General features: G+C 45.2%; 1 protein-coding gene across 1 annotated transcript in view; it reads left to right on the forward strand.

The window, feature by feature from the left end:
- Positions 1–18,756, forward strand: part of NBAS (neuroblastoma amplified sequence) — a 189,893-nt gene that overhangs the window by 110,783 nt on the left and 60,354 nt on the right. The window contains exons 34-37 of the mRNA XM_006767606.2: positions 1,408–1,521; positions 3,866–4,023; positions 4,744–4,833; positions 17,125–17,292. Coding sequence (XP_006767669.1) covers positions 1,408–1,521; positions 3,866–4,023; positions 4,744–4,833; positions 17,125–17,292 — 530 coding nt within the window. The remainder of the gene's footprint in view (positions 1–1,407; positions 1,522–3,865; positions 4,024–4,743; positions 4,834–17,124; positions 17,293–18,756) is intronic.

Here is an 18,756-nt window from a genome sequence, read left to right on the forward strand (position 1 = left end):
GGGAGGCGTGTTCAACACGAGTGTGTTGTTCTCATGATAGGATCCCAGTGCTGGGGCAGCTCTTCTCAGAAGCAGTTTTTAGCCGGCCTTGAGCCAGTACTCGCCTTGGATTTTATTTAAACGTGTGAAGCACAGGGAAGGTTCATGGGAACAATTTTAAAGTTTCATTCAACCCTTTCTGTGATATGTTTGCTTTTTCTTTCAATCCATTTTATAGTTTAAAAATGCAAAGACCATATACATATTTTTTCTTGGAAATATTAGAAATAATTTTAAGGTTCTATTACCTCTTTAAAATATAAAATATCTTTTTCCTTTTTAGCCTAAATAGACAAATTGTCTTTATTGTAACTTTGAATTATTTGTCTTATAATTGAAAAGTACATTCTGAATTGAATCTACCCATTTCACTGAGGATATTTTTTTGAGCCTCTGTTCTGTGCAGGAGTTGAGTTGGGTCTTTAGGATTCAATTCGAAGCAGCCCTTGTCCTCCAGGAGCTTAAATTCTGATAGAAGGTGCAGATTGTTAGAAATATAATGGCAATAAGTTGTATTCGGTGAATGGAAAGTAAAGGAACATGTAGGAGGCACACCTACCCATGGATTTTATACGAAGAACGTGTGGAAGTGCCCAAGAAGGAAGTGACGTCCAAGCTGACTTCTAAGAATGTTCCTGGGAAAGTGATTTAAGATCTGTGTGAATATAAGTGAATTAGGTATAATTTCTTAGTGCCTAGAGCAGGGCTGGGCAAACTTTTTAACTCGAGGGCCACAATGGGTTCTTAAACTGGACCGGAGGGCCGGAACAAAAGCATGGATGGAGTGTTTGTGTGAACTAATATAAATTCAAAGTAAACATCATTACATAAAAGGGTACGGTCTTTTTTTTCAATAGCTTTATTCATTTCAAATGGGCCGGATCCGGCCCGCGGGCCGTAGTTTGCCCATGGCTGGTCTAGATGTTCACTATGATAAAAGATGAGCACTTCAGTGAGACAATAAAATTATATCTATTTTACTTTGTGTTTAAATTTTACCCTCCTTATATCTGTCATTTTAAATTATTATTAGAAATAGAACATTCAAAGGGCAACATACAAAAGTGAAATTTGTTTGTAGCAAGAAGCTTAGAATCCAAGAAAGTTTAGAGCCCAATTTTCCTCCATGCCCTTGGGTTGGGGTGGTGGTCTGGCTGCTGTTAATCACGATTGCTCAGGAGACAGACCTAATTCAATGATTCATAAGTAGATTAGAAAGTAAAAGTTGCTGTGACCTTTTGTCCTATCATCTTTTAAAATCAGTTCCATCTTGACTTTTTATTTTCAGATTACTTTGAGAGATGGGTTCGTGAGCTCATTTATGAATTGATGCTGCAAAACCATGAAGTCATTTGTATGTGTTTACAGGTGAAGACCCAGAAGAAAGGCGTGGCCAGGTTCTGATCCTTCTGGTGGAGCAAGCGCTCCGTTTCCATGACTACAAAGCAGCCAGTGTGCACTGTCAGGAGCTGATGGCCGCAGGTGAGCTCGGCCACCCTTAGCACTTTGCTCATCTCCCCTTTAGGCAATGCCAGTGGCAGGGTCTGTTTTGAGATCAGCTGGCCTGGTTGGTCAGCCGGCATATGGTCATGAGATGGGAGCATCTGTGAGCACTGATAGGTGCGTACGCCACATGCTTGTATATGTATCTAAATTCTTCAATGGACTCAGAGCTTGTATTGTATCTGAGATTTTGGTTGCTTTCCATTCCCCATTAAAACAGCCTCATAAGTTTAAGAACAAGTTTATGTAAAATATAGTGTCTTTTTATGTATTTGTTATTTAAAAGTAAGTCTAAGTTTTCAAAGTATCTACCATTTGTGACTATATAGTCAATATTTCTATTCTTTAAATTTTTTTTAGAAGATGGGATAGAGCTTTTTAAACAGATATTGAGAAAGTGGGAAGTAGTTTGAAACCCTAAAGCTTTGGATATTAAAATTCTAACTCAGGTCTGTGGAGGATAGGCAGGTGTTATTGTAGAATAGTTTCTCTAATAAACAGCAGCACCGTCCCCAGTGGTATCGCCTTATGCCGGGCTCTGCACCGAATGGCCGACTTTTGCAGCAATGCCGGACTGTAGGGAAGCCCGAGCGCATCCCTTACTCCATCTGTGCTTTCGCAGCCAGCGGTTAAAGTGCATGGCCGCACTCTGTGATCATTCACAGGGCCGTGCACCTGTGACTTGTGCACCTTTGGTATGTATTCTGTTAAAATGTTATTTTGCCACTTGTTCAAAATGATAAGGAAGACTTTATTCAGGGCTTGTGCAATGGATGTTGAGGCGGTTGCAATAGGGGAGAGAGACTGAGCTGAACTCTGAATGTAAAAAAGACAACGGGGTGCATAGCCGAGGAACAGAGTGAGCGGGGAGTGGATATGAAACATGGCTGCCATGACACATCGAGGGGAGTGGTGGTCTTGCCGACCCATCATGGCAGGTTCTTGCTAAAGGCAGGGCTGGGCAGTCAGATGTCAAGAGTGAAGGGTAAGGAATTTGGCCAGATGTCCAGGGTGGTTAGTGATCAAGGGTGACCTGACTTAGCAGGATTCTTGCTGAAACTGGGCTCTGCGGGCTCTGCAGGCTCAGCAGGGACTGGGCCGAGCGGGAGGCCTGGTCGGGACAAGGTTCAGACGAGCCTGACTGTGGTTTAGTCAAGGAGAGAGCTGCTGTCAGTGCAGCTGTGAAATGCCTGGCACACGGGAAATCTCAGCGTTAGAAAGGTATTTTCATAAAAGAGCCAGTTCTGTAATATTAACCAAGTGATTTTGCAACATTAAGTTTAAAATAATTGTGGTTTTCTGGAAAACCATTGTCGTATTGCTCTAAAATTGTTTACTTAGAGAGCTTTATAATAATTTTATTCCCGTTAGTGGTGGTACCTGGCTTAAGTTTTACTTTATATATTTATAGAAATTGTTTTAGGCGGGAGCCTTTGTACTTAGAGAAGAAACGCTACTTTCAAATTGGAACTCCTTGGAGTAAGAATAAAAGTGTGTAATAAAAGAATAAAAGGGCTGACTGCGCTCCTGGCTTGCTCCTTGGATCTCTGTCTTCGATAAAGCGAACGAGTCTGTGGAGCTGTCTAGAATAATTTCTGTTTCTAGCACTTTGCAGTTTACAAAGTACTTTTAAATACAAGTGTCATTTAATCATTCCAACAGCCCAACGAAGAAGGCATTATTGTCTCGTCGTCGTAGTAGAGGAAGTGTGATTAGTTGAACTTTCTCCAGCTCACACAAGTGTGTGGAGCAGGCTTGGGCCAAAGCCGTACGTTTTCTGAATGCACACATCCAGGTTTTCTGGTTTTTGTTTTTAAGTATTTTAGAGAGGAAAGGAGAGGGAGAGAGAGATAGAAACATCAATGATGGGAGAGAAATCATCAATGGCCGCCTCCTGCACACCCCACACTGGGGATCGAGCCTGAAACCTGGGCATGTGCCCTGACTAGAAATTGAACCATGACCTCCTGGTTCATAGTTCGATGCTCAACCACTGAGCCATGCTGATCGGGCCAGACTTCCTGCTTTTTACTCAAAATCCAAGTAGATTATTTGTAGTCATTGTCAGGCAATCTGAAACTTAACAGAGTTGATCAGAAACACATGTCTGGAGTGGCGCTGAACAATTGGCCGATAGACCAGCGTACTGCTCCTGTTCTGCCGTGTCCTGGTGTGCTTCTGGTTCCATAAAATTAGCGTCACCGCGGACTATGGTCCTGCTCTGGTGACACAAGACTTGAGCAGAAAGCCGTTGACACTCTCATGTGAGATTGGAGAGTTTTCTCTTTTAAAGTCAGTGTGATTTTTCTTGTTAACTCTGCAGGTTATTCTAAAAGTTGGGATGTTTGCAGCCAGTTAGGACAATCAGAAGGGTATCAGGACTTGGCCACTCGTCAGGAGCTCATGGCTTTCGCGCTGACGCATTGTCCTCCCGGCATCATTGAGCCCCTGTTGGCAGCCAGCAGCTCCCTGCAGACAGAAGTAAGTGCTTCCAACACTGTGGATCTGAACTGTGTGAAGGGCGTTTTTTGGGGTGTGGGGTGTGGATCTTAGGTTTGTGGTCATTTTAGGAAATAAAATAAGCATTTTAAGTTAGGGGGGAAAAATAGCTTGTTATTCATGTGAAAAGGAATTTGAAGATATCAGGGTATAAAACAGTGTTGTTTGCTTTATTGTAGCCAGGAAGAAAGGATACAAAGCAGGTCAGAGAAAAATAGAAATTAATATCAAGAAATAAATTATTGAATATGGTGGAAAAAGTTAGTGTTGTCAAGAATAAAACATAAGGCGTGGTCATGTAAAATATATTCAGAGCCCAGTGGTGGCACCATCCCTTAGTGGTCCTTAGGGGCTGGGAGTGGGCTGGGGCGGAGGTGAGTTTCCTAACACCGCGGGGAGTTCTGCGTAAGGGAGGAGAGTGCTCCTGGGGACACAGCTAAACAGAGGAAGAGGCTCTGGAATTCCCACGCGCATGTCCTATTCGTTCACCGTACACCGGGCTTCTCACTCGATTCCACCTCTGAAACGGTGGGGTGGGGTCCTTGTGAAGCCGTCCGAGGGCCGCAGTCCCGCGCCCCAGACTGTTCAGGAGGAAGCAGGCCTCGTCTCCTCCAGGGAGAGCGTTCAGATGTCCACCTGCACTGGGAGGAGAGGCAAGTTTAAAAACACATTTCTTTATTACGTGTCTTGTTCTTTTTTCAGATTCTTTACCAAAGGGTGGATTTCCAGATCCACCGGGAAGGAGAGGAGAGCGTCAGTGCTGCGCCGTTACTTAGCAAAGCGCTGCCGGAGGTGAGCTGGTGTTGGGGCGGAGGGTTTGGAAGGTGCCTGGGCGTGGCACGAAACGGGAGTCACCTGACCTGGTGTACAGGACGCGTGTGTGTGTGTGTGTGTGTGTGTGTGTGTGTGTGTGTGTCTGCATGCACCGGCGCACACGCACTTCTTTTTCTTTTTTTGATGTTAGCGCTTTTCGTAATAAAGTATTTTTTAACTTTTTTTTTTTATTGTTTAAAGTATTACATATGTCTCCTTTTTTCCCGATTGAACCCTCCTGCCCCCCAGGACAAGCCCCCACTGCCCCATGGATCTATTTTTGTTCATCAGTTTATGTTGTTCGTTATATCTCACATATGAGTGAGATCATATCTTTCTCTGACTGGCTTATTTCGCTTAGCATAATGCTCTCCAGTTTCATCCATGTTGTTGCAAATGGTAAAAGTTCTTTTGTGTTTCTTTTTTTTTTTACGTCTGTAGAGACTGTTTTTCTTTTAAACATTTTTGTGTGTGAAATATAGGGTGGGGCACAAGTAGGTTTATAGTTGTGAATACACAAAACACAGTTTATTCTTGTATTATTATTTATCAATTATTATATTTTCCATACAGACAACTGTGAACCTACTTTTGTCCTACCCTGTATAACATTCACATAGAAAAAAGACACAATATAAAAATGTGCAGGTCAAGAAATGAGCACAGGAAAGCATCCATGAGACCTCCACGCAGACACCTCCACGCAGTGACACCCCCCACGTGACCAGCCTTCCACAGCCCCCTCCTCTCTCTGTTCAGTCTCCAGGCTGTCTCTTTCCTCCCAGAGAGCCCCGCTGCCCTGACTCATCGATCCCAGATCTTTGTGTTTTTTTTTGTTTGTTTTAAATAATTTTTCACACCCCTCCCAAAATAATGGCTTAATTGGACCCGTTTTTATACTGTTGCGTTTGCGAGAGTCACCCGTGCCGTTACATGCAGTGTGTGATTTCCTGTTACTGCTGTATAGGAATTAATGCATGTGCACATGTGGCAGTTCTCCGTCTGATGCTGATTGACGTTGGTTTCAACTTTAGCTTCTAAGAACGATGCTGCAGCATCACTGTGTGTGTGTCTGGTGAGCAGGAGAATACCTGTCTTCTGGCATCCACCTGGCCGGGAGGTGTGTGCTGCCAGCTGTGCGCATGCTCAGCCTCTGTGGACACTCGCCAGTGGCTTCCCACAGGGTCTCGCCCATGGCACCCCAACCGCAGCGTTTGAGAGTGCCATTGACTGCAGTCCACCTCCCTGCGTGGCTGGTTTTTAAAACTTAGCCTATTCTCTTGAGTGTCTGCTGACATCTTGTGATTATTTGCAGGAACCAATCAAGGAGGAGTATATACCCACTGACACCTCTTTTCTGTCAGTCAGTGTTTGCTGCATGGAATGTAGCTTTCCATTACTGTTCTAGCAACCTCAAACTGGCATTTCTTTAGGTCGAAGTTTCTGATATTCTAATGAGATAACAGATGATAATCCTTTTTACATATCGGTTTTCCACAGGATTTCTTTAATTAATAAGCTTCACTTTCAAAGTGTAAAATGTCATTCATTTTTCCATGAACTATTTTGGAAGACAATTGGCTGTATTCATTTTGCCAACTCATCTCCAGGTGTATGCGAGACAGTGTATAGGTACTTCTAAAAGTCTGATGCCAAGCTGCAGTTCTTGATGGTTCAGCTTTTTCTCAGAGTGAAATAAGTATAACTACCCTGTTTCCATAATTCTTTTATATTAAAGCTCACAAACACATTGAATGTACACGTGTGTCCCCAGTTCAGTGTTAAGTGAGTTGAGGCCTCAGAGTTACCTCTAATGGGACTTTTGCTCTTAAGGAGTTTTCTCCCCATCTCCCTGTGATGATGGCTCCAGGACAGCTCTGACCCATGGAACTTGCTCAGTGAGGGGAATGTGTTGTCTACACTGTCCAGCAGGTACCACTAGTCTCAGGTAGCTCCTGAGCACTTGAAATGTGACTAGTGCAACTGAGGAATCAGTGTGACGTTTTATTTGATTTTAATCATGTTAAATTTAAATAGCCACACGAGGCCACTGGCTACCAGACTAGACAGCCCAGTTGTGGAAGATCAGCCTCGAGGTGGAGTTTTGTGTTCTGCCGTCAGCACTGCAGACAGCGGACTTTTCTTGTGTAAGCGTGTGCACTCCCCTGGATGGAAGCCACAGCATTTCCCCGGTGCCTGGACCGGTGTGGATACTTTTTGTCATTGGGCACGTTTTGACTTAGAGTTTTGCTGATCGGTTTCTGTTGGGTTTTCCGCACTGGATGTGAATGCACTTGTGTTTCCTTCATGGGAATCAGGCAGTTCTTACATTGGCTGATGGTTATGACATGATGTGTGTTTACGAGTTGGCACATTTTCCCATCTTTCCAGGGCGCGTGGAAGACCTCCTTTTAGTGACATATTCTTTATTCCACATTTTGCATCTTTTGAGTAGAATCCTTTCCTATTGGTCCAGCACATCCCACATTTTGTCTGTCTCTTCAGCCTCCTCTCCTCTCCTGCCTCCTGGACCCGTGCTGTGTTCCAATCACAGTGACTGTACCACCGTTCCCCGAGTACGTGCCATCACACCTTCGGTGTCCGAGTTTCCTCCCTGCCCGTACTGCTCTCCTGTCTGGCTCTGGTCACCCATCTAAAGTATCATCTACTTTGAAAAGTTCTCTTTGCCCCCACATTCTCCCATCACTGTGTCAGCGTGGAGTGGTCTGTATGGCATTGGTGACTGAAAGTGTGTCAGTTTTCTCTGGATTCTCTCCATGGAGTGCTGGTCATGTGATGAATGCCCAGGAAATGTTTGGTGACACTCTGTGGGGAGACACCCACTGCAGAGCATTAGTCTGTGGTAAAGTGAATTAGAAAGTACACTTCGGCCTAAAAACTAAGAGGAATTTCCTGTTTAACTCATCTGCATGTGGTGCGGTGCCTGGGATCCTGTTAGGTTGTAGCGGTTGTAAGGGGTGCACCATTTCTCTGTTCAGTGCACAACTGCAAAGTGCACTGAAGCTCATTCTGAATCTCCATCCTTCTTTATAAAACCATCAAAAGCCTCTGAGACGTCGGGGTTTCCTATTTTCTGCTTCTACGATGAATGAGAAAGTGTTGGCCTGACCCTGTGGTGGTTTCTTTGGAGTAGGACACGCTGTGTTACCGCAAATGGGTGCGTGTTTCTCCATTAGACTCTCTTTGTAAATGCAGGAGACCCGCAGTCCTTTGCATCTTCTGCTTAGCAAGGAAAAGGGATTCTTTCAAAACGATTGTCTCTCCCACCTTTTTTTCAACTCCTTCAAAGCCGTCCTGTCTTCCTTTGTCCTCTTCCCGCAGCTGTGATACATCTAGATCTCGTGAAGTGCTAATCCAAGCCCTCAGCGAGCACATTATGGCTTTGATTCATGAAGCACATTTCAGAATATTATAGCTGCTATTATTAGATTAAAATACAGTGCCCAGCTCTGCGATGCCGCGGTTACACATTAAGAGATATAATAACCACATTAAATTACAACTCGTAAATGAGAGCTGACTGGATGTGTAATCTGCTTAATGCTCAAGACTTTCATTACTGAGTTGTGGAAATCATGATTTTTATTTATACATCCCAGCAAAGTAAAGATGTAATTGCTATGCAGTAAGTAGCATTTGCATTAGTACCACTGTGGCCTACAAGGGGGAAGATATTGCCTGTTGTCCCTGTGAACAAGATATTTGTTTATAAATAGAACAAAATGCATTGGGAAAAACCACCAAAATTACAGTTTTCCCGTTTCTTATTAACGATGGTTGTTATGTTTTTTAGATGTAACAGTATTCTACCACTTAGACTGTATTAACATTTTGTTTAGCCAGTGTTCGTTGTGTTACTTAGCCAATGGTGTTTTCCCCAGATGAATCTAATTAGAGCTGGAAATGGATAATATACAAGGTGCCCATTAAAAAATCATTTTCACTGTGGGAAAACTTGTTCTGAATATTTTAAGTGGCTACAGATTGATACAACTGGACAAATTAATGTTTAGAGCAGGGCCTGGACTCTAAGCAAAGAGCTATTTTGAATTTATGAAAGGATAGATTAGAAACATGGTTTAAATAAAGGAGCACAATGGACATTGTATTTTAATACCATGGGCCATCCTTTCCTGTTCCACTCACCAGTAGGTAGATATTTGGATTGTTTCCACTTTTGAGCTCTCAGGAGTAATGTTGCTGTGCGTGTGACGGTACTGTCTTTGGAAATCGGTTTTGATGTCTCGGTCCCTGGGAGCAGAGGTGCTGCGGGGTGTGGTACAGAATTGTAGAAACTGCCCATTGTTTTCCGGCTGCAGCATCTCACGTTCCCACCAGGAACCATCGAGGTCCGTTTCTCCACATCCTTGCTCATCAGCACTTGCTGCGAAGGGCTGTTTGATGAAAGTCATTCTTACGGATGTGTGTGGTAGCTCATTCTTATTTTGGCATGCAGCATTTAAAAAAGTATTGTTATTGATTTCAGAGAGTAAGGGAGAGGGAGAGAGAGATAGAAACATCGATGAGAGAGAATCATTGACTGGATGCCTCCTGCACACCCCCTACTGGGGATCGAGCCCACTACCCAGGCATGTGTCCTTGACCGGAATGGAACCTTGGACCGTTGAGTCCACAGGCTGACACTATCCACTGAGCCAAACTGGCTCGGGCCAGCATGCATGTTTGAAATAATGGCAGTGAGCATCTTTTCATGTGCTTCTTGGCAGTCCTGTGCCTTCTTGGTGAAATAGCCATACATATTTTACCCATTTTACAACTGGATTATTTGTGTGTCCTTATGACTAAGCTGTAAGAGGTTTTTTGCTTTTAATTCTGGATACAAGTCCTTTATTAGATGTACTAGTATGAGCTGAAAATGTATTTCTCAGTGTTTGCCTTGACGTTTTCCTTTCTTAATGGTGATGTGTGAAGTACAAGATTTTAAGTTGCCACCCTGCCCTCAATCAGTATTTGCTTTCACCACTCGCTTGTAAGGAAGCTGTGCCCAGCTCATGGTGTGAAGACTCACTCCTGTGCGTTCTTCTACGAGTCTTATAGCTTCCTCTTTCATGTTGTTGACAGGTCAGTAACATAAGAAACCACTTTTTATATGAAATAAGTACAGGCTTAACGAATGTCCACATGCCCAAACATGTGTTTGGAACTGGACCTCATGCCCTACACAAAAATTGACTCAGCAGGATCTTATCTGTTTTGCTTTCTTTTATGTTTCATGATAGCTTGTTCCTTCTTAAAGGATGTTGAATCTCATATATAGTATGCACAAAGACACAAATTAATATTTTGAAGCTTTAGATGAAATAATTTAGTCTGGAATGGGTTTTTGATACTATTACTGCTTTACTCTCTTTTTGTGTGTGTGTGTATGTGTGTGTGTGTGTGAGATAGAGAGAGAGAGAGAGAGAGAGAGAGAGAGAGAGAATATTTTGGTTTGAAGGCTCATTTTGCGTCGTCTTATTCAGTTAATTTTTATCTTCGCAGACCTATGTACGGATTAATACTTTTGTGGTTTCCCTCCCTCGGATCCCATGGTGCTTTCCTGCAGAGCCCTGTGTTGTGGTGGCTTTCAGGTGGGACTCCTCCCGCCACAGTGTTGAGGATCTGGGAAATACAGACTGGGAGCCAGTGGGTTTGAAGGCTCATTTTGCGTCATCTTATTCAGTTAATTTTTATCTTCGCAGACCTATGTACGGATTAATACTTTTGTGGTTTCCCTCCCTCGGATCCCATGGTGCTTTCCTGCAGAGCCCTGTGTTGTGGTGGCTTTCAGGTGGGACTCCTCCCGCCACAGTGTTGAGGATCTGGGAAATACAGACTGGGAGCCAGTGAGGGATTTGGGCAGTTCCTTAGGCCCTGGCTTTGTCCTCTGCCTTCCAAGGCCACAGCTTCATAATGAAAATGCCTAGCCCCGGGCAGTGCCTGCCCTCGGTCTCCCTTCACAGGGGGTCCTTTTGATTCATAATTCCCTGAAAGGGGCACCTGGCCGCCACTGGCACCTCAGATTTCTGACTCTCAAAATGATGAATTCCTGTGGCTTTGAGCATCTTCTGACTCTTTTTCTATTATTCAGCATTTTGGAGCACCCTGAGCATACTGAGACATGAACTCATTGTTCCATCTTGACTGTAATTCGTAATGTGTTCTTTAATTACAAACATAGTACAGGCTTTTATTTTAACAACCCATTTTAAGGGGAGGCAGGTAAGTAACATTATCTGGCATATTTTATTTCTTAAAAGTAAAAAAAAAATAGATGTGAAACATCTGCGATAGAACCTAACATTTGTTAACTTTTGATAAGAAGTACACGGAGATTTGTGATAACTATGGTCTTACTGCTTTTTTAAAATATACAAGTGATTTCATCAACAATCCTTGCTCCACAAAGACGCCAGTCCTCTTGGCCTTCTTGCCTTTCTGTAACCCTTCCCAACCCTCCTGCCTGTGCTCTACCTGGAGTGTCCTCCCTGTGGCTTGTCCTCCCGCTTCCTGCAGGTCTCTGCTCAAATAGCTCCTCCCGGAGAGCTCCCCTGCGCTCGCATATAGCCCCTGCCCATCCGGCCCCAGGCCACTTTCACTCCTCGCGGACTCTATCCTTTATCTGATGCACTTCTCGGACACACTTTCTGTTTATTTTCTGCCTGTCTTCTCGGGCAGTGTGAGCTCTTTGTGGCAGGAGCCATGTGTTTTTCACTGCTTGGTTTTCAGCAGGTAGAACAGTGTCTGTCACTGTTATGTTTGATGTCATAAATATTTGCTGAAGAATCCATGAGTAAAACAAATGAGAAAGGTAAGATGTGGATGTAATGGGTGGCGGTAAATTCTGTCATTACATGGGGAGGAGCATTTGAATGGGGCCCAATTTGGTAAATTCTCAGTTCATTGGTGAAATAAGGCGTTGCCTTTGTTTCCCAATGTGCTGTGAGTTTCTTGAGAGCAGGGAACTTGTCTTAATTGTCATGGTAACCCAGTTGCCTGGCACTGGGTCTCAAACATTGTACACATGCCAGAAATATATGTTCAGTCAACTTGTTTTGTGGATATGTTAGCCGTGATGTCCCAGAAACCTGCATTTTAAAAGATGGCCCAGCTAAGAGTCCTGGAAGAAGACCAGGTATTTACATCTCAAAGGTCCAGGGCAAGCTCCCCTAGAAGGCCTTACCTGTAAGTCAGTATCTACTAGTATAAGCCTTTATCTGTAAGCCCTTTGAGAGGAATTGAACTTTGGGAAGGTAAAAGGAATGGGAGGGCTTTGAATTATTCATGAAGCCACACCCCTGGCCCTGTAAAGACTTCTTTTGTGAAACAGGACAGTTGTTTTTAATACCTCAGAATTGGGTTGCCACCTAAATGTTGGCAAAGGACTGATAATCCATCCACCTGTTTTTGGAATGTTTGTTTCCATCTGGGTGCATTCTCATTCTTTCAGACTTTGTAGTGGAGGAGGGTTTCTAAGGCGGGGCTGTGAGCGTAGTGTAGCAGTTGCAGAGGGGTTTAGTTTGCGGGTGGTACATAGCTTAGGTCATCCCTGAGGACATAAAGGCGTGGGTATGTGGACCTTCGTCCATGTTCCTTGGGAACAGCAGAATATGTCTGGTTGTAAGATAGTATTAAAATTACTGGTGCCGTTGACAGCTAAACCTCTCTGTCACCGTTTATGTTGGGACCAGGCTGAGTTGGAAAACAAGATTAGCCTCTTTTTCTTGAGGGACTTAGGGTTAAATTTCTCCCAGTTGTCAACTGCATACTTCAAAGATGGTATCCTGAGGCACTGTGGACTGGTTACTCAACCGCAACGGACAGATACGTAACAAGCCGAAGGTTAGAGGCATCTCTGCAAGTCCCAGAGCCACCGGGGGGGTGGGGGGGTGCTCATCCCGTGCGGAGGGCAGCTTTACCCACAGCCACAGAGGCCGGGCACTCTGACGTTGGATGTACCCGGGTCAGACAGGTGGCCTGCACTTCCCATGTGGAATGACTGTGGCCCTTTCCCCCAAGCAGGGTGTCCCTCACTTCATGACCCTGGCCTTAGCTGGCCTCCGGAGGGCCCCTTCATGTCTTGCTGTAAAATGAGTGCCTGGTGCCTTGGTCGCCTCGGTGGGAAACCTGTCCTGTAACTCTGCCTTCATTTTTCCTGTTGACCCGCCGCCCTGCCTTGTTTCCAGCAGCCCTGGTCATTTAGCCCTCGCGGGGAGAGGGCAGCTGCCCCATGGAGGGAGGCAAAGAGCTCCATTCGGCCATCTTGTTGATCTCACTTTTAGTTAAATCTTCCAATTTCTGTAAGTAAGTGCAAGTAAAGGCTTCCTATTACTAGTGATTTTATATCTGCAGGAGTATTAATGGGGCTGTGGACTGGGAGTTGTTGGCCTTGGAGGCACATTTCCCATGGTAATTTTGGTTTTGCCGTGAGACCTGCAGATTTATATTGCGTAGTGGTTTGAAATGTGCTGCTTACAGGTTGAGCTTCAAGGGGCTGTCACCTCCTGAGTTGCTTGAACCCTCTTATGTGACTTGGTTTCTCTCCCTGCTGTCTAATGCAACCGTGAGGACTCGGGGGCTAGGTGACCAGCCTTTATGCGTGTGTCCCCAGACGAATCAGTTATTTGAGTACAGTTGTGTTGGATTTTCCTATGGAGCTCCTGCTTGTCCCGAGGGCTGCCTCCTCACACCTCCACATACGTACTTCATCACCTAAGAATACCCGACGTTTGAGCTTGAAGGTAGTAAATGCCCCTTATCTTCGGAGTGAACAAGTTCAGGCTCTCATTTATCTAGCAAAAGGTTTTGTTCAGACTCTTCAAGAGCAAATCCCATTGAAAAACCAAAGTTAAAATCCACCCACCAATCTTTTCTCCTGTCCTGAGTGTATCCAGTCTTATCGTTAGCCGGGGTATCTCCATGCTTAACCTTCAGTTCCACCTCAGGAATTTTTTTCTTTAAACAGCTCAGATAAAGTCAGGGCCTCTTACCTTAAAACAGGGAGGTCTGGAATTCCACGAAAAACTTACCCATCTTCACCAAAGTTCGATGCAAAGCAAGGAGCTGGTGGGGCACACGTGGCTTCTGCTGCTTCCTCGCACGAAAGTGGTCCTGGCGGGCGTCCTGGAGTCTGCCGCACGACCCCAATCAGTGTTGACATAAGAAAAGTCCAGACTGAGAAGGGCAATGAAGCAGTGAGTCCTGGCACCAGATGTGAGCAGCTTTGTTGGCTCTCGGTTCTTGAGTTTGGCAAAGAAAGAATTGAGAGCCAAGAACTCTAGTGCCAGAGGAGGTTTATTTAGCAAGCAAAGTGAACTGCGCTCAAGGAGGATTCGGGCGGCTGCTCCGAGAGCTGCCTTGCCTCAGGAAGAAAGTCACAGAGCTGCGTGCGCCGTCTCGGTTTCCCCATCCTGCTTGCCAGGGGATTTCCTTAGCTTCTCACTTTCCTGCCTCAGATACCTTTAGCAGTAGTGATTTAAAAATTGGGCATAGGAAAATAAAATAGAAATATACTTCATATACCTCTGTTTTTTTCTAACTGCAGGTCTCTTAATCTGGGTCCAGCCAAGAATACTAAGCGATCCAAGAAGGTTTTGGTCTCTAAAGCCCCTAAAATAGTGAGACAATTTTGGTGAGAGTGTATTTGTGACTCTGTGTGTTCATATGTGTGCATATGCATGGGCATTCAGTTTTCTGGGGAAAGAACTTACAGGTTTTATTAGAAATGTGGAGGGGTTCGTGACTCCCAAAGGGAGCACTTCTAAAATAGAGCCTGGCCTGTGAGTTAGCAGAAGAATTGAAGCAGTCACTTTGGAGTGATTGACTCCATGGGGCATTTTTCCTGACAGATGCTTCTTCTGACAGATACTTCTCACAGTGGCATCGCCGGTGACCAAGGCTGCATTCTTAATATTTGAGTTCAGGATGAAATTCGTTCTCAGTGTCTGGTACAGGTGGATTAAAGATATGTTGGAGGAGAGGGATAGTGGTTGATCTCAGTTTGAGCTCGGTCATCCCAACTTCCTGGCTGTGTACCTCCAGCTCAGTATGGTAGGCAAACAGGCTGCTCAGAAATTAACCCTTATGGTACCAGACACCAGAGAGAGCAACTCTTACAGATAAGTTCTAAGATTATTCACTCTGGTCATTGGTCAACAAGAGTCCCTTCTGTGAGCCACGCGTGGCATGTGGAACCAGCTTGCTCTTGCGGGCCCGTGCCCGTTTGGTAAAGGTGTGTCTGGTAGGTTTGGAAAATATTATTAGTCTTAGTCAACCTTCGAGCTCTGAGGCACACTTGACATAATGAGATTTCATGTTAAATTTTATGCTGGGAGTTGTTGATTTGGTTTTGGGGATTAGTCTGTTTCTGCTGCTGTACACTCTAAATTAATTAGCAGCATGCAGCTACGAATAAAATGTGCAGCAGCAATCATTTCAGGATTTTGCCTAACCTCTTTTTTCTTTCTTCATTACACGAAGTTGAAAGAGAACTATTTTCCTCATTAATGCCTTTGGTTACACTATAATCGTGGTGGATTGCCCCCAAATTAAATCTCCTCTGTGGTCCAAATGAGCTTTTTATTCCACTTTCTCTTCGGCAGTTCTCATTAGGGGATCTCTCACAGAAAGCCTTTTATCACAGACATTCCTGCGTGTGAGGATTTCGCTTATCTTCCAGAGCAAACTTTTACGTTTCATATGTTTTAAATTGCCTTTCTTTATTTTATTTGATATTTATTTACTAAATTTAAATTGTTTATTGTTTAAAGTTAAATTTCCTCTCTTGAGTTAGCCATCATGTGTAAAGTTTAGGTTCATTTGGTGAAATAGAGTAGTTGTTTTACAGCCTGCATTATTTGACATTTTTCGATAGATTTGATTTTCCTGTGCATGAAGTGCTGTTCTGTTTAAGTGCCCCACTTCTTACTGTGTTTATATGTTTAGTTCTACTCTTGGGTTAGTTGATGACATTCAAATCATTCGGCACGCCTTCTCAATTAAGAAGATTCTGAAGAATACCGCAAACATTAACATGTTAGGCTTTAGAAAATGTGTCTTCAAACATTTAGATAGAGCAGTGACCCCGGACTTCCTACATGTCCACAGATGCGGAGGACACATCAGGATGTTCACACACTCAGAGCAATGGTAATGAATAACCATTGTCCCTGCCCTTGAAAAGCTGTTGTCTAGTCAGGAAGGCAGACAGACAAACAAAAAACACTTTCACTATCAATATATTATGGTAGTGTCTTAAAGGGTGCCTGCAGTGCTCTGAGCGCAGAGGATGGGGCGGTATGCTGTCTCACCAGGATTTACAGCAAAACTATTCCATCAGGGAAAATATAGAAAAACATCTTTGTGACCTTGGAGTAGCAAAGATTTCTTAAATATGATACAAAAATGCTAATCACAGAGTGACAAAACTGATAAATTGGACGAATTTAGAATTTAAGAACTTCTATTAATCAAAGACACCATTAAGACAATGAAAAGATAATCTGCAGCGTAGCAGAAAATAGTCACAATTCATATATCTAATAAGAGATGTGTACCCAGAATATAAAACGAAACCTTACGAATGAATAAGACCGACGACCGACGGAAGCATGGGCAAAATACAAGAGCAGACATTGCACAAGAGAGGAAACTCAGCTGGCCAGCGAAGGCATGGGCAGGTGTTCACTCCATTAGCCGCTGGAGAGGGAGCCCCCGGTGTCAAAACCCCGCAAAGCACAAGGGCCCATTGCTGGCCAGACCTGGTCAGGAAGAGCAGACGCTGAAGGCTCGCGGCCTGTGGGCAGCACAGCTTGTCTGACCTGTAGCTTGTTTTTGTGTCTGATGATATTCTAGCACCTGCTCTGCAGTGGTAGTGTAAGACTTAGCATTGTTTGAGTGAACAGTTCATTAATCTAAATAGTAGACACTTTAAAATGTCTTGTCAGAGAAACAAGCATGAGGGTATCTCATTGGTACCCGGGACATTCCATTGGTAAGAAATCAAGAACCCATTTGTACCTCCTGAGTGTTTCTGAACGGGATTATCTGATGATGCACTATGAAGTTGTTTCCTTTTGTTTTCTTTGGTGAGTGAGGAACAGTAGGCCAGTAGTGCTTGCTTTCACGTGATTGTGTTATAGCAGAGATGGATTTTCCAGTTTATCTGTCTTCATGCCCTGCCATTCTAAGGAGCCACCTCATCACTCTGTTCTCATGACAACGCTCCTCTTGGCTCCTTCTCCATCACAGGATGCAGCCGGTGCTCCCGGCGGCAGCTCAGCGGACCTGCTCCACTGGACCACGGCCACCACCATGAAAGTCCTTTCCAACACCACGACCACCACCAGGGCGGTGCTGCAGGCCGTCAGCGACGGGCAGTGGTGGAGGAAGTCCTTGACGTATCTCCGGCCCCTTCAGGCAAGCACGGCTACTTTCTAAACCCACTGCGTGGGCTCTGCCCACTTATGCACCCTGCTCGCGTGCCTTCCACCGTCACTACAGTCCTGTCTTCTCCAGATTGTTCAGATAATCTCTTAGGAAATCGGGGCTTCCAGTCAGATGGGCGATGAGTGATTTACTTTATAGAATGCAGTGTCCTCCGTGGAGCACTTGCAAATACGTTCAGGCGTTTTCTGTGTATCAGCTACTATGCTGGTCCCTGGGGGTGGGGAAGCAGTTGGTCTAATTCCCGTCCCCTGAGGAACCTATAGAACGCAACAAATAAAGCAACAGACTAAATATTTGTGTGATAGTGCAATGGGGGGGTAAGGAGTGCGGTGAGGACCAGCAAGGTGCGTGCGGGACGGTGAGTGATATTGGGGAGTGGAGTTCTGACTTCGAAGGGAAGTCAGGTGTCTCCGGAGAGCAGGAGGAGTACAAAGCCCTCTGCGAGGGAAGGTGCTGGACATCTTTGTAGAAAAGAAAGGAGGCCAGTGTAGGGTGAGCAGGGTGGACCGCGGGAAAGACAACAGCTGAGATCAGAGAGGGCGGGGAGGCCTCCAGAGGGCTGTGATGAGGACCACGGCTGGGCCCACAGGTTTTGTTCTGAGTGCAATGGGAAGCTGCGGGAGGATTCAGGCAACACAGTGTGTGATCCAGCTGGACTTTTACTAAGACCCTGTGACGGCCGTGTCAGCAGCTGGCGGGAGAGAGTCAGGAGCAGCAGAGAGACGGACCTCTGTTGCAGTGCTCCAGTGGGGCATGGTGCTGGCTGGGGCCAGGGTCGCCAGGGAGGAGGCGGGAAGTGGCTGGCTGGGGGGTTGGGGTGTGGACCTGCTGAGGGTCTGGATGTGGGGTGCACAGGGAAGAGGAGAATGCAGGATGAGAATGCCCGGACAGTTGGGTACGTGAAGGTACATACCATGGACTAAGGCTGTGTGCCTGACTGGTGTGAGTCGGTAGCAGGTATCACTGGGTTATGATTCCGGTTGCTGCGCTGTCTCACCTGTTGCACCTTTCCAGGGTGTAGGTAAAGTGTTAGCGTTGTGTCCGCTGTCTAGTTTTTGTTATGTGTCCCTTGTAAGTGTTACCATCGTTGGCAGTGGACAGCGTCACTGCGTCCCTCGGCTGTGCTTGGCGTAGAGTAGGTGCTCAGTACACGGGAGGGCGGGCGATGCCTTTCCTTGCCCTTCCAGGGAGGAGCTGTACAGTCGATTTGACGAAAGCAAAACAGAAGTGTAATTACGGGAGGAGAGATGCTGAAGTGCTGGCTAATGAGGAATGCTGATGGCCAGGCGGACAGGCGCTGTGGCTGGGGGTTGAGGAGGAGATGGAGACTGGAAGGGGCAGGGCTTTATCTGCCTCCATGGGGCCCGGGGCGGGAGGGGGCTCTCAGTGGGTGGACAGTATGGACAGCAGCCTAGAATGGGAGAAAGCGTGGAG

The sequence above is a fragment of the Myotis davidii genome, unplaced genomic scaffold (assembly GCF_000327345.1).
Source record: "Myotis davidii unplaced genomic scaffold, ASM32734v1 scaffold238, whole genome shotgun sequence".
Classification (NCBI taxonomy): domain Eukaryota; kingdom Metazoa; phylum Chordata; class Mammalia; order Chiroptera; family Vespertilionidae; genus Myotis; species Myotis davidii.